Below are 15457 nucleotides of genomic sequence, written 5' to 3'. Positions count from 1 at the left end.
TGAAGGAGCCATAGCTTTCATATGCTACAGGTTGTAATATTACATGGCCCCAAATAGCAGAAAGAGAAACGTTAGAAAGACTGCTGGTCTAGTCTGGGCATCTTCTGTGAGCATCCTTATTTTATTATTTTAACCATATGTGATGAGAGAGTATGGAACACCCTCACACATGACGAATCCATATTTAACCTGCCTGTTACATTTCCCACTATATTTTTTATCTTTTGGCAAGGAGATACTATACCTTATTTGCGTCCTGTCTATAGTAAGTCCTGGTTAAATGGTTTTGATTTGAATCTGTTTCAGATGTTGATCGTTTATAAACTTTCTGGCAAAACTTCTCCTTCCTTAAAGTTGGAACTGGAACTGGTTAGAACTAACGTTGCATGAAATTCAATTATCTCATTGTTCTTGATTAGGACTTTGAACTGCTGTGAACTGTGTTCTTATTACGTGAACAGAAGAATGAGCTGGAGAGGGTAGGAACCACAGGTCTTGGAACTTTAGTAATATAAATTGCTTTGACACCTTAAATACAGTGCTATTTCTTTTTGTGTTCGTAAACTGTAAACATTATCTTTATCATATTAGAATAAAAGTGAAAGCATTTAAATCTATTGCTTGGAAAGAATGTCATTTCAAAATGAAGAATAAAATGCTGCTGACAACCTTTTAGATGTCCTTCTTTCATTTCATTTCCCCCCATGATTTCTTTTAAAATAATAACTAGCATAAGTTATTTTGAGTTCCTACTGTAAATTTGATCATTTAGCATAGGTTTAACTTCGCAATCAAAAAATGATAAGGTACGAATAATGTCCTTATTTACTAATGGACGAAAATGAGGATCAGAGAGTTTAGGTGATGTACTTAAGGTCATACCTTTATATTTATAGTTAAACCCAGTCTTTCTGACTCCAAAACTTATAATCTGTTCATTACTTTTTTAAAGGGTGAAGCAGTACTACCTTAGTTAAGGATATTGTCAATGTCAAATTTCAACATAGTTTGGGTTGAAATCATTAAATCATAAAAGTTAGTGTGCACAGCCTGTGACAAAATATCAGCCATCTGAATTCTGTCATTAGCTAATTTACCTTATTCTTATTAGAAAATTAGGGGAAAGACTCACCACTCCCAAGCTCTCTTCCCTTAGAATTTGCACTGTTTCAAGGAGTAGGATCACGTACCGTTTTATTCCTCGTAAGAAATCAGAAGTAGGTGTATGTTCCTAACTGGGTGGAACCTGTCTCTTTCCTACAAGGGATTATTCTGGTCTCAGTAAGGAACAAATCATCTGTATTCGGTAAGGATCATAAAACCAGAAAGGGAGTCAAGAGCCTGTAGTCTAGGAGTAGCTGAGACTTCATCTGATGGGAACAACTTTTAATCTATGACTCAAGTCTGACCCTTCCTCTCTGAACAAAATACTCTAGCAGCTTGATCATTGTCCGTATAATATCTGTTCAGTCCATTCCTCATTCTGATATGTTTGACTAATTGTGATGGAATAGTTCTTAGGATCTCAGCGGAATGGCCTTTTCACTCAGTTACTTAACACAGTGAGACATTGTCATCCCTGGAGAGAACATGGGAAGAATCAGTTGGCAAGATTTTGCTCCAAGTGAAACCTTTAATATTTTCCATATGCGACCAAGTAACTATAGGTGACTGCTATTCAGTGTATTGGGTGACACCTCAGAAAGTTAGTAACTTCTGTAAGCTTAAAGGACTTAGCCAGGACAGGTGAGTCTAGCAGTTTTGGATAAAATTTTTCAAATAAACCTTTCTAAAATGAAGTTGTTTTTAGAATAATAAAAGTTCGTCTAATCCCCCAGTCTCCCTGCACCCACAAAGAGAGACACCATCTCTGGTCTTTTAGGTCCTTTCCAGGATGGGGCACAGTATCTGACCTTCAGTAGTTGATCATTAAAGGTTTTTTGAGTAAAAGTACAGGTATATATGGATTTTCAAATTTCAAAGGGTCATGCATCAAGATTTTTCCTGCTCTGTGTTGACTATTGTTTACCAACAAAGACAAAGAAAAAAAGAGAAAAAAAGTTAAATTTCCCTTCTTTGTCCTTTACTATTTTAATACAGCACTGCTAGCATTCCTTTTTTCCCTAAATTATTTAACCCTGAACATTTAGGCTATTTTTCCAATATATAATTCTAGTGGCTGATCCCTGAGCTTCTTCCAAGGGTCTTCCTATGTCTCATACCTACACAAATATTATGAGCTTGCTTTGGGCCCCATGGTGTGCCACACATGGCGCCTGGTATTCTATATGAATCATGTAATTTAATCACTAAACCAGTCATAAGTACCTGCTAAACATTTACAACATGCTAAACACAATTCTCAGGGCTTAAAATATTAAGGAAAATAAGAGATACATAAAAAACTTTACCTCTAACTATAGAAAGATGGGAAATAATCCTCCAAATAATTTCAGTAGGTGGGCTTAACCTCATATTATGGATGAGAAAACTGAAGCATAGGGATGTTGCATTCTCACCAAGGGCAAATAAGTCATAAAGATGGGGTTCAACCACCAAGCCTCCTAGACCCTGAGGCCCCTGCTCATTCCAGCCTCCCCAGAGAAGGTGGCATGCAGCCACCCTTCAGTTGTGCTCAGCTTGCCTGTGTGGGACCTCAACGTAGGAGCTAAGAGAGGGAGTCACAGAACTGTTTCCAAAGAATTGCCAGACCTTCTTTCTCCCTTGGAGCAAAGTCACTCTTAGCTTGACCTGGATTGTCCCCTGGTGTTGCCCTGCAAACCCTTTATCCCCGCCTGCCATCCATTCCATACCCAGTCAGGTCCGCACATTTCATCACAACTTGGAGAGCATTCTTTTCTATTTTTTCACAGGAAGAGATAAAAATCAAGCTGTGAGATAGACGTAAGGGGTAAATAAGACATACGGTTCAAAAAATATCTAATTTTAGTAAATCCAAAGTCCCATGAATAAGCGAGGCAGTCCCCGGTCTCCAGACAGATTTATAGGAAATCAGGTAAAGGTTTAATCCTAGTGACTCAGGGCAGGAAACAGATACCAGGACAAGAAATTCAGGTGTTTATTTTATTAATATTTTGACACACAGAAAAAAATCGCATCTCAGAGGGGAGAAAGGTACTGACTACAATTAGGAAGGGGGGAGAACTAAATTTGTATTAGGGCAATTATATATAATTTATGCAATCAGTGGGGCATGTATCCAAGTGAAACCCTTCAAAAAACTTTCCTAAAAACAGATCTTGAGTTGTGAAGTTGCAAAATGCCAAAAAGAAAACCAAACTAAACTGAAAACAAACACAAAAAGCACCTATAAAACAATAACCAAAAACTCAGTGTGGACATCAGCTTGACATTCTACACAATGAACACCGGATGGCAGCACATAATAACAGCAACTTTGTCCCTGCTCGTCTGGAAGAAAGCTTGATGGAAAACCGCCCTTAAATTTTTCATTGCCATTCTAAGAATCTGTTAGCTTCAGCTCTAGGTTTAACACATTTGCTTGCTCTAAACACCAAAGCTTTATATTCTACACTCACTTCTCTTATGCCTTCTTGAGGTAACAACACATTGACAAACCAAAAAAGCCAGAGGAAAACACACATGTGATTACTTTGCAAATTTTAGCCTCCCCTATTTGGGCCATCTGCCTTTTTTACCTGACTTGGTCATGCTGGATTTGATTTGATTCTGCACCAGTGATGGAAGTGAAAGTGATTTACTCTAGTGTCTCTGACTGATTTACTGCAAAATCACTCTGACACTGTTAAATGTTCAGACTTGTTCTCAAACTGGTAGGTCTAGGAATGTATTTTCTCTCTCACATTCTAAGCTTCTTATGATTTATGACTGCCAAAAGGTGTGTTAAAGAGACAGTGAAGTATAAAGCACACACATTTCTGTCAGTGTTGCAAGAAATAGAGAAAGACAGATATAGCCATGAAGCATTTATTATGATCCTGAGCAGAAAATACTAAAGAAAAGATATGTTTGCATTAGGCAGGCACCTTAGTATCACAGGAAGTCCATTCTAAATAACAATTGTTCAAGCAAACAAAGTTTAGGATGAAAGCAGGCACTAGCAGACATAACCACTGCACTGCCCTGTTCTGCGTTTTTTTTTTAATACCCATATTTATGTCCATGTCTTCACTCCCAAGTATTTCTTTCTGAGCAAGAGAACAGAGGAAGAATCTACATGTAATAAGAAGTATGACATACAAAGGAGCCGGCTAAGGAGAAGGACTGACTGGGTGCATAGGGAGAGGCTAGCAGAGCATGTTGAAATAGTGCATTGAAATTAACTTTACTAGGGGCTTGTAGAATTTTAGAGAGGACAGGGTTACTCACAGTTTGGGGGATGGACATCTTTAAATAAATTCCTAAACTTAATCAGAAAAACTGACGTAGATTTTTGATGTTCAAAATTAAAATTGAAGTTGAATGCTGAATATATTCCTTTTTTTTTTTTTTTTGAGATAGAGTCTCACTATGTCATCCTTGGTAGAGTGCTGTGGCATCACAGCTTACAGCGACCTCACACTCTTGGGCTTAAGTGATTCTCTTACCTCAGACTCCCAAGTAACTGGGACTACAGGTGCCCACCACAGCACCCGGCTATTTTTTGTTGCAGTTGTCAAGGTTGTTTAGCTGGCCTGGGCTGGGTTCGAACCTGCCAGCCTTGGTGTATGTGACTGGCATTGTAACCACTGTGCTATGGGTGCAGAGCCGAATCTTGAATATATCCTGCTTTTAAATCTACCAGTGTGTCACCAAGGAAATGTGTACAACCTCATTCCAAAATAAGCCTAAATGTATGATCTTTTTTGAATGTAAGATATAGCCAAGGAATTCATCTTCCTTGGAGCCTCTCCTGTTCATACTTAGGGATCAGTCAAAATTTCCTTAGATAGAAATAGAAATAATTAAATACGAATAAAAGAGAAAACGAGAAGGAGGAAAATGGAAGATAAGAAAACAGCACAAAGTACAGATAATCTAGAATGGATTTATGAGCAGAAAACGTTGTAGAAATTAATAAAATGATATTTATTAAGTGAAAATTGAAGTCTTTAGTACAGTTGATGTCCTGAGATAAAAAGATAATTTTTAGTCCTTGACTTCAAACAGATGAAAGCAAAAGATAAAAAACAAACATATTTCAATCAGAAGGCAGGACTAAATTCTGTCATACTAAGTCTGCATAAAATAGGAGAAAGGAGAGGTTAATACAGGTGACCAAGACTCTCCATTTGTACAATACTAAGTAATAATAGAGTTTACATTGTATTAATAATTATTACTTAAAACTTGTAAAACATTTAGCCAAGTTCTTGACAGAGTAAGCATCTATTAATATTGCCTATTAACTCATTAAAATTTATAAAAAGATATAAAGATTGTTGAGAAATGTTACAAAGCCTATCAAAGGAAATTTTACATAAAAATACAAGTTATACCAAGTATGGTATATTATTAGTTGCTAAATTATAAATGTGATTAAAACAAGATTAAATCATGTGATCAAAACATGATTTTTAAAGTTATAAGTAAACAACATTTTTGGTGTTAGTGATGAAAGTGTAAAGCAGTATGGGAATACAAAATACGAGTCATAAAAAAACGGTCATGTAATTTGATCAAGTAGTCCAAGTTTAGCATTGATCTCTAGAAAATATAAAATAATAATTGATAAGCAGTAGGAGGGTTCACTGTAATTATAAGTATTAGCATAAAACTGAACTCAACTTAAAAATCAAATTTTAAAGGACAGTAGAAATGATTCGGTATATTACAGACCATCAACACGGTAGGATAGCATATGTTATTATCTTGTTGATTATACATACAATATTCAATATGTGAAGTATTTACAATAAAAACAAACAAACAAAAACCACCATAAACTTGTAGGAGATATTTCCAATATCAAAATTTGTCAAAATGTTATCAGAAATATATTAAGAGTTTCCTCAATTTATAAAAAAAAGGAAAAACCTCAATAGAAAATAATCAAAGTTTATAAATAGGCAATTGTTAGAATGCAGAATCTGAATGACTCTAAACAGACAAAGTTGTTCAACTGCAATACCAGTCAGCAGAATACAAATAAAAGTGACATTGAGGTAACATTCTATGGCCACCAATTTAGTGAAGTAAGAGAGTAAGATAATGCCGTATGCTGATGAGATTATGGGAAATGAGATCCCTTCTGCACTGCAGAGCAGTTATGTGAACAGGGGCACTCATTCAGGAGAAAGTCTGGCAGTGGTATTCAGTGGATTTACAAATGTACATAACTTAACACCAAGTGATCTGTGCTCCTGGCTATATTACCCTGAGAGTTCCTAACAGGTTAAAAGGACACATATGTGTGATTCATTGAAATGTTGTCTTGGATGGAATGAGTTAGAGGAAGTTTAGGGTTTGTACCTGAGGGACTGGGTAAGTAAAATTTAGTATATAGTCATGTGTCACTTAATGACATTTGGAGAAATGTGTCTAAGCTTAGGTACTTTTATCATTGTATGAAAACCATTGACTGTCCTTATACAAACCTAGATGGTATAGCCCACTACACACCTAGGCTGTGCTATAGCCTATGGCTTCTGGGTTACAAACCTGTACAGTCTGAATATTGTAGACAACTGTAAGACAATGGTAAGTGTGTTTAGATCTGTACCCAAACATAGACAAGGAACAGTAAAAATCAATATTATAATCTTATGAGATCACCGTCATATATGCAGGTCATCATTAACCACAGTGTCTTTAAACAGGGTGCAAAGGGCAGTAATTGGGAAAAATGACCTAGCTTTGAATACATTCGTATACTGTATGACAATGCCTCAGTCAAACACAGACCATATATAGATGTTGGTCCTATACGATCACAATGGAGCTGAAAAATCCCCGTCATCTAGTGACATCCTGTTCATTGTAACATCATTGTACAATGTTTTACCTTTTCCATGTTTAGATATGTTTAGATACACACACACACAAATTATGTTAAGATTGTCTACAGTGCTCAGTGTAGTAACATGGTAAATGTGTAGCCTGGGAGTGAGCGACAGCCTAGGTGTGTAATAGGCCATACCATGTATGTTTGTGTAAATACACTCTATGAAGTTTGCACAATGACAAAATCACCTAATGACTTATTTTCCCCATGGTTAAGAAACACAGGTCTGTCTAGCACCATAGAAAGATGTCCAAACACTAATGTTGAATGAAAGTAGTAAGAACCATAATGTAATTTACTACACAAAAATGCTTATGCAATACAACACATTCACATACACACAACTACACACTACTTTTAAGGTGACACAGATATTCTGATACATACATATATATATGAAAGTGGATTTGATGAACACACATTAAATGCATTAAATTGGAGGTCTAAAGGGGATGGAAGTGAGGATTAGAAACAAAAAATAAAATAAAACCAGTTAGACATCATTCCCAGAGTAATGATAACACAAGGCCACAAACTCAATTCTGTATATCTATGGTGAAAATAAAAAAAGGAAAAAAAAAAAAAGGAAAAACTAAAATTTGTATAACTTTAAGTGAGAAAAGCTGAAAGAATGCATAATAGTTTACAAATAGATTGAAATAATGAAACTGCCTGCAAATGTTTATATGAAATTAAACTGCAGCATGCAAATTGTACAACAACATATTAAAGTAAAAGCAAATAAAGCAAGTACACAATAGTATACAATGATCACAACTACCAAAAATCATATTCATGTGAGTGGGTTAGGGGAAGGGCCCTATTCTGGTCCTTTGCTTCCTCCTGGCCCTGCCTTCTCAGAGATGTTACAAAGTTTGCTATGGATCGGCAAGGATACTTTACATAACCCCCATGGTAGGGCATCATCTTGGTTTCTTGTAATATCCCTCCCCCCCACCCCCCCACCCCCCGTCTTCTTTGCATGAGGCTGGAGAGTAGGATTGACCAATGATGTTACCTCCTTTCTCCCATCAAGCCCCAGTGAAGGGTTGACGTGGGAAATGAGATTAAACCATGAGGATTTTTTTATCCATGCTGTTGGTGAGGTAAGAAAGGGTCCTGATTTACTTATCTAAAAATATAGTTCAACTACTTCATCCTTTAAACAATTGCTCCCCTAATTTACTGTAGGGATTTTTTTTTCGTTTTTTTCTTTTTTAGACAGAGTCTTGCTCTGCTGCCCAGTCTGAAGCTGAAGTCTAGTGGCCCAATTATAGTTCACTATAGACTTAAACTCCTGGGCTCAAGAGACTGTCCTGATTTAGCCTCCAGAGTAGTTTGCACTACAGGCATATACCACCACTACTAGCTAATTTTTCTTTTTTGTAGATACAGGGTCTCACTCTTGTTCAGGCTGCTCTCAAACTCCTGAGCTCAAGGAATCCTTCTGCCTTGAATCCTTAAGTGCTAGAATTACAGGCATGAGACACTCACTACACCCTCCAGGAAATTTTTATGTAATGCAAATAAGTCCTTTTATTCCAAAATCTGTTAATTCCAGAAATCAAGATCCATTGCCTTACTTCCTTTAATTTTTTTTAAAGAACTTATACTTTAAAAGGACAAGAAGCATTTCATATCTGTATGCTCTGTGTAATAATATGTACTGTTGTGCCTTTCTTCAAAAACTACAATTATATTAAAAATAATGTTGATCATAGTGGTAGCAAAAGGGACCAGTCTGTTACCATAGGGCCTTGCTTCCCAAACAATAGCAGTGATACAAGTTAAGGATACAGGAACTAGCATAGTTATATAAAAGTGCGTCAAAGAACTTTTTATTACCTTAGTTTCTTTCCTCCATCTGCAATTTTAGCTTTTTGAAGATAACCTTCTTTTTCAACCATCTGCAAGAAGAATGCATATGTTAAAACTGTGACAAACTCATATGTATTGTTAGTTTGAATGAATCTATGCTTTTCAAGAATCACTGCAGTGATGGACGTTTCCCGTCATAGAACTTCATTAATAATGCACAGATAGCTTATGGGAAGTGCCTGCAAGATCATAATCATTACAAGCCATTGAAGAGACAAAGACATATTGTGAAGAGGAACGTGAAGGATTTGTTGGACAGCAATACACCTTTACTCACTTTTCTTTCTGGGCATCGAAGGCTGTAGGTTAAAAAATAGACTGAAAATGGTAACACGAAGACAAATGTAATGCCTTCTTAATTTTACTTATTGTTCTTGGAAAAGTTCTTCCTTTTTTAACATCCCCATATACCTGCTGAGGCTGAGTGTACGGGTGTGGGTCAAATTCAATGGGACCATATAACTTGGCCAGTTGAGTCATGGAAGGGCATTTAAAACACAACAATTCACGTGTCACAAGCAGTTTTCAAGACACTGTTGCAGCACTGCCTCACTGCCTTCTTCCATGATGTGGGATTACTTCTTTTTCCTATTTGTATGTAATATACTGGCTTTCAATGCTAATACAATTGCAACTTTCTTTCTTTCTTTTTTTTGAGACAGAGTCTCACTGTGTCGCCCTCAGTACAGTGCTGTGGTGTCACAGCTCATAGCAACCTCTAACTCTTGGACTTAAGCGATTCTCTTGCCTCGACCTTCCGAGTAGGGTCTACAGGTGCCCGCCACCACACCTGGCTATTTTTTGGTTGCAGTTGTCATTGTTGTTTAGCAGGTTGGAGCCTGGCTTGAACCCGCCAGCCTTGGTGTATGTGAGCTATGGGTGCTGAGCCACAAGTGCGACTTTCTTAGCGGAAATTCAATAATTCATTATAAATTCACAGAGAGGTTTGTGGCATTCTGGATAAAATAAATGCATGATGCAAATTGTAATGTGTTGATTCCTAGCAAAGTCTAAACTAGGTGTTCAATTACTTTCCCCCCTTTGGTAAACTCTTTATGCGCACACCAGCTCTCTCTCTCTATATATATGTGTGTGTGTGTGCGCGCGTGCGCATGCACGCGCACACATATGTATATCTTCATGTTTCATTGAGATAAAAAGGATTATATTATGTACTACACCAAATGAAACTTTCTTTTTTTTTTAATTATTATTTTTTTTTTATTGTTGGGGATTCATTGAGGGTACAATAAGCCAGGGATCACTGGGAACCACAAAGGCTGTCCACTGCAGGGATCACTGGGAACCATAAAGGCTGTCTCCTGCAGGGATCACTGGGAACCATAAAGGCTGTCCACTGCAGGGATCACTGGGACCCACTAAAGCTGTCTCCTGCAGGGATCACTGGGAACTGTTAAAGGCTGTCGACTGCAGGGATCACTGAGAACCATAAAGGCTGTCCACTGCAGGGATCACTGGGAACTGTTAAAGGCTGTCTCCTGCAGGGATCACTGGGAACCATAAAGGCTGTCCACTGCAGGGATCACTGGGACCCACTAAAGCTGTCTCCTGCAGGGATCACTGGGAACTGTTAAAGGCTGTCGACTGCAGGGATCACTGAGAACCACAAAGGCTGTCCACTGCAGGGATCACTGGGAACTGTTAAAGGCTGTCTAATGCAGGGAAAAGTGAATTCTGGAGGATGAAGGCCCAGAGCATGAAGACTGGTTAAGGGGTCTGGGTGGAGAATTTAGGGAAATACTACAATCTAGGTACCAACATACTACAAACACATTCCCCTAAATAATTGTTTATATCTGCCCTTGGAAAATATTACTGTTATTATTTCCAATTCTGGAACAACCATCCAATGTTTCAGAGCCCCTAGGAGTAATGCTGGAATATGGATCAAAGCACTTTGATGTGAGGGCCAACATTTCACCATTGCACTGTACTAGAAGGAGGGAAGTAAGAAAAGTTGGAGAAAGCTGTACAAGTACCGGCAGTAAATCATTCTGTTTATTAGATGTTACTGTAAGTGTTATCGAACAGGAGAAATTTCTTATTTTTTACCTCCCTGTTCTTTAGCTTTCATGCTTCACGGCAACTTGAATTGGCATTCTTCATACTGGAGATCAGATTCCTAATGTTTTTAATTGAAAATATTACTCAGATAATTATCCATTTACATGAAACTGTAAGGACTAATATAGGGAGATGCCACAGGTTATTTTAGTCTCCTGTTGCTGCTGATATACACGACCACGTACTTGGTGGCTTAAATCATCAGAAATTTATTATCTGAAATTTCCAGAGAACATTGATCTAAGGTGGGTTTGCTAGACTAAAATTAAAGGGATGGTGTGACTGCCTTCTTTCTGTGGACTTTAGGAGAAAATCCGTGTCCTTACTCTTTCTGGCTTTGAAGGCCACCCGCATTCCTGGGATTGTGGTCTCTGCCAGTCACCGGATCACTCCAGCCTCTACTTCATCCTCACATCCATTTCTCTTACTTTTCTACCTCCTTTCTTTCCCTTATAAAAACCTTGTGCTTACACTGGACCCACCTGAATGATGCAGGATAATCTCCCCATTGAAAGATCCTTAACTTAATCACATCTGCCAAGTCCCTTTTGCCATCCCAGGGAACATATTCACAGGTTCCAGGGATTAGAACATGGCACTTGGGGGGACCATTTTTCGGCTTGTCACATCTGGTCCTCCTTAATGATGATAACTTTGCACGATTATAGTGCAATGTCTCAGCCTATTGAATTTGATGCAGTGCACCAATCTTTGATTTCTCCTATCAGGTGTACAGATGTGTCCTATCCACTCCAAAGTCAGTACATTAAACACGATGCTACCTCATGTTGCTCATTTATAACCAACCACACCACCCTCCTTCCTGATCTTTCCCTCATTTCTAACCCCTGAATCACTCACTTGTTATTTATTCTAAACTTTTTTTCCATTCCAAAAATATTATATAGATAAAATCACATATGGTATAACCTTGCAACCTTTGGGTTTAACCTTTTTCATTAAGCATAATTCCTGAGAGAAGCATCCAAATAGTTATTTGTGTCAACACTTCTTCTCTTCTCACTGCTAAGCTTTGGTAACTAGCACATACCGCACACTTTTTAACCAGTCACACAGAGGATATCTGAAGCTTTTACTCTGGGGTTATTATAAAGGAAACTGCTATGAATATCCAGGTTTCCTTGTAAATATACGTTTTCATTTTTCTAAGATAAATGCCAAGAGGAGAATTGTTACATTCTGTGGCTACATGTTTGGTGTACAAGAAACTGACAAACTGTCTTCTGTTACAGAATGGCTATACCATTCTGCATTCTTACCAACAATATGGGAGTGGCCCTGCTTCTCTGCATTCTTGGCAACATTTTGTGTTGTCACTTTTTTTTTATTTTAGGCATTCTGATAGGTGGGATGGGTATGTAGTGATATCTCATTTGGTTTTAATTTGGATTTTTCTAAAGGCTAATAGCGTGGGCTGTATTTTTACATTCTTATTTGCTATCTGTATATCCTCTTCAGTGAAAACTCTTTTGATGTTTTCATTTTTAACTGGATTGTTTATGGCTTTTGTCCTTGTGTTTTAATGTTGAGGCTTAGGGATTCTTTACCTGTTTTGGATACTAGTCTTTTAGGTATGTGTTTGCAAATATTTTCTCCCTATATCGGTAGTTTGTTTCTTCCTATATCCACATCTATATCAGGACTTTTATAGAGCAAAAGGTTTCAATTTTAATGAGGTCTGATTTATAAAAAGTTTCTTTTGATTCATTGTGCTTTTGTTGTCCAGACTAAAAACTCTTTGATGGGACCTAGATCCTAAAGATTTTCTCTTAGTGTTTCTTTTATAAACCTCTTAAAGGGTTTATATTTTGTGTTTTAAATGGAAGTGTCAATATATGACCCCTTCCATAGCATTTTATCATTTAACTCTTGCATAGAGTGTGACACTTGGGTGGGGCTTTATTATGCTGCCTATGGATGTCCAATTACTTTGACTGCATTTGTATTAAAGTTTCTCTATCCTTCACTGATTTGCTTTGTACTGATGTCAAAAATCTGTTGGCCATATGGTTTGGGGCTATTTCTAAGTTCTCTCTTCTATTCCTTTGATCTATGCCTCAATCCCCCTCTCATACAGCACTGACTGTAATACTGTAAGCCTAAATATCGAGTAAAATAATCCCTCCCACTTTCAATTTTGTCAGAATGATTTCACTTATTCTAGGACCTATACTTTTTCATACACATTTTAGAAAAAGCCTATCCATGCTTACATTATAATAAAACTTGGGATTCAGATAGTTATTGCAACTAAATCTGTTTCCAAATTTGGGGAGAACTGACATCTTCTCCATGTTGAGTCTTCCCAAGCATGAACACAATATGTCTCTCCGTTTGGATAAACACATTCCTTGAGCCTTTTTAATCAACATTTTGTAATAGTCAGCACACACACCCTGCACATTTTGTTTAATAGTGTACCTAAGAATTTTCTTATCTTTAGAGGGGTTGTAAATAGTACTATGTTTTTAATTTCAGTTTCCAATGTTTATTGCTAGTATATGGAAATGTGATGAATTTTTATGAGATGACCATGTATCTTGAAATCTAGCTGAATTCATTTTTTAATTATAGACGTTTTTCTATATTATTTTGATTTTTTTATTTCTCCCTTTCTCACCTGTGTGCATTACTACAGTAGCTAACACTTCCATACAACATGGAATAAAAGCGGTAAAAGTGAGTATCCTTGTCTACTCTTCAATCTCAAGGGAAAAGTGTCCAGTTTTCCCCAAACAAGAATGATGGTAGCTGTAGGTGTTTTATTGTTTCTCATTATTAAATTGAAATGTTCCCCCATTTCCTGGGTATCTTTAATGTGAAAGAGTGTTTAATTTTCTTTATGCTTTTTTTCTGCATCAACCAATAGGATTATATAACTGTTCATTAACTTGTTATGTGATGGACTTTTATTAACTTATCTCTTTCTTTTTTTGAAGAAGTATAATAAAATTTGTATCGTGATGAGAAGCTGTCAACTTAAACAGCAGCAAATGGAGAGAATAAGGACATTTCCTGTTATAATAAGTCTACATAACCTTCATAATATACTATGTAGTAGGCATTTTCAATATGTGACTGTCAGTCTAGAACTGCCAAATACTTTTTCATTTAACCTAATACAACTGCATACCTACTAAAAAGAAATGCATTAAGAAAGCATGAAAACTTTGTTTGTTGAAAAAACAAAACCTGAAGGGAAGGAATATAGAAATTATGAAGTTATGCAGAACACTTAATGTAATTAAGTATATGTTCATATCTTTTTAGGAATATAAAACCCAATCATTTGCAGAATGGACTCAGATTGCTGAAATACTATATATACTTTAGACCTCTACATAAGCATTTTAGACCTACTTTTTGATCCACTATTCCCACTTCTAGGTATGTACTCAAAGGAAATGACTTCTATTTATACAAAATAAGTTATGAATACTTTTCTGCAGTGGTAACTGCATACCAGTAAGACCAAAACAAACATAAATCAAGCAATGGAGTGTTCTCAAAGCTGTGATGTTTGAAGACTACAAACTGCTAATTCTATACAGAATGGGTTTTGTTGTTACATGAAATTCAAGTTGACGCATAAATTGAGATATATAGAGATCAAATCAAATGATTGCTCCACAGCCAAGGAATAAATAGACAACCTACCAAAAGAGGAAAAATATGCACATGCTGCTCATCCGATACAGAGCAGATGACCAGAATCTACAAAGAACTCAAGCAAATAAGCAAGGGAGAAATCAAACAACTCCATCAAAAAAAAGGGAAAAAGACTTGAGCAGAAAGATTTCAATTGAAGATAGGTTAATGGTTAAGAAACACATGAAAAAAGGCTCATTGTCTCTAATCATCAGGTAGCTGCAAATAAAAACCACAGGGAGATTATTACCTAATTCTAGGGAGAATGGTTTATAATAAGATGAATCAGAAATGAAAAGGGTAACATTGCAGAAATACATACTGCAAAAATAAACACCATCCATGAATACTAGATAAATCACTATGCACATAATGTAGAAAACAGACATTTTCAGACATACAGTTGGATGATGGTTTGCCTTGCTAACATATTCATGTTGATATGTTGAATTTCTTTTCAAACATATTATTTTAAAAATTATAAGCATTTGTTTTTAAGTTCACAGAAACGAAATTATGTTCAAATTCTCAGGAATTTTGGACTAACCATAACATTGTCAGTTATATTTAAATTTTGATGGCAAGTTTGTTACCTCACTTGAGTGGAGCCTTCCCCTTCCCCTCAGTTCTGAGAGAATACAATATGTATAGTAAAACATTAATAATTTCAAAATTTTCATTAAAAAAAATCATCCATGAATACTAGATAAATCGCTATGCACATAATCTAGAGAACGGAGAGAAAATAGAAAAGTTCCTAGGAACACACAACCTCCAACACTGAACCAGAAAGAAAGAAAACTGAGTAGACCAAAAAAAAGAAAGAAAAGTGAGATTAAA

The 15457-nt window shown here is 36.5% G+C and overlaps 1 protein-coding gene and 1 pseudogene across 1 annotated transcript in view; one reads left to right on the top strand and one right to left on the bottom strand.

Annotated features, from left to right (window-relative positions):
• LOC128573691 (60S ribosomal protein L7-like) overlaps nucleotides 1-15457 on the top strand; it is a 350760-nt pseudogene that overhangs the window by 91541 nt on the left and 243762 nt on the right.
• The window catches only part of LOC128574196 (rho GTPase-activating protein 15-like), a 45242-nt gene that overhangs the window by 27282 nt on the left and 2503 nt on the right, over nucleotides 1-15457 (bottom strand). Inside the window, exon 2 of the mRNA XM_053574846.1 lies at nucleotides 8831-8892. Within this exon, the coding sequence (XP_053430821.1) occupies nucleotides 8831-8892 (62 nt within the window). The remainder of the gene's footprint in view (nucleotides 1-8830; nucleotides 8893-15457) is intronic.

Source organism: Nycticebus coucang, chromosome 21 (genome assembly GCF_027406575.1).
Source record: "Nycticebus coucang isolate mNycCou1 chromosome 21, mNycCou1.pri, whole genome shotgun sequence".
NCBI classification, from domain to species: Eukaryota; Metazoa; Chordata; class Mammalia; order Primates; family Lorisidae; genus Nycticebus; species Nycticebus coucang.
The sequence above is the reverse complement of the archived record's forward strand: the minus strand, read 5'-3'. Positions and strand labels throughout refer to the sequence as shown.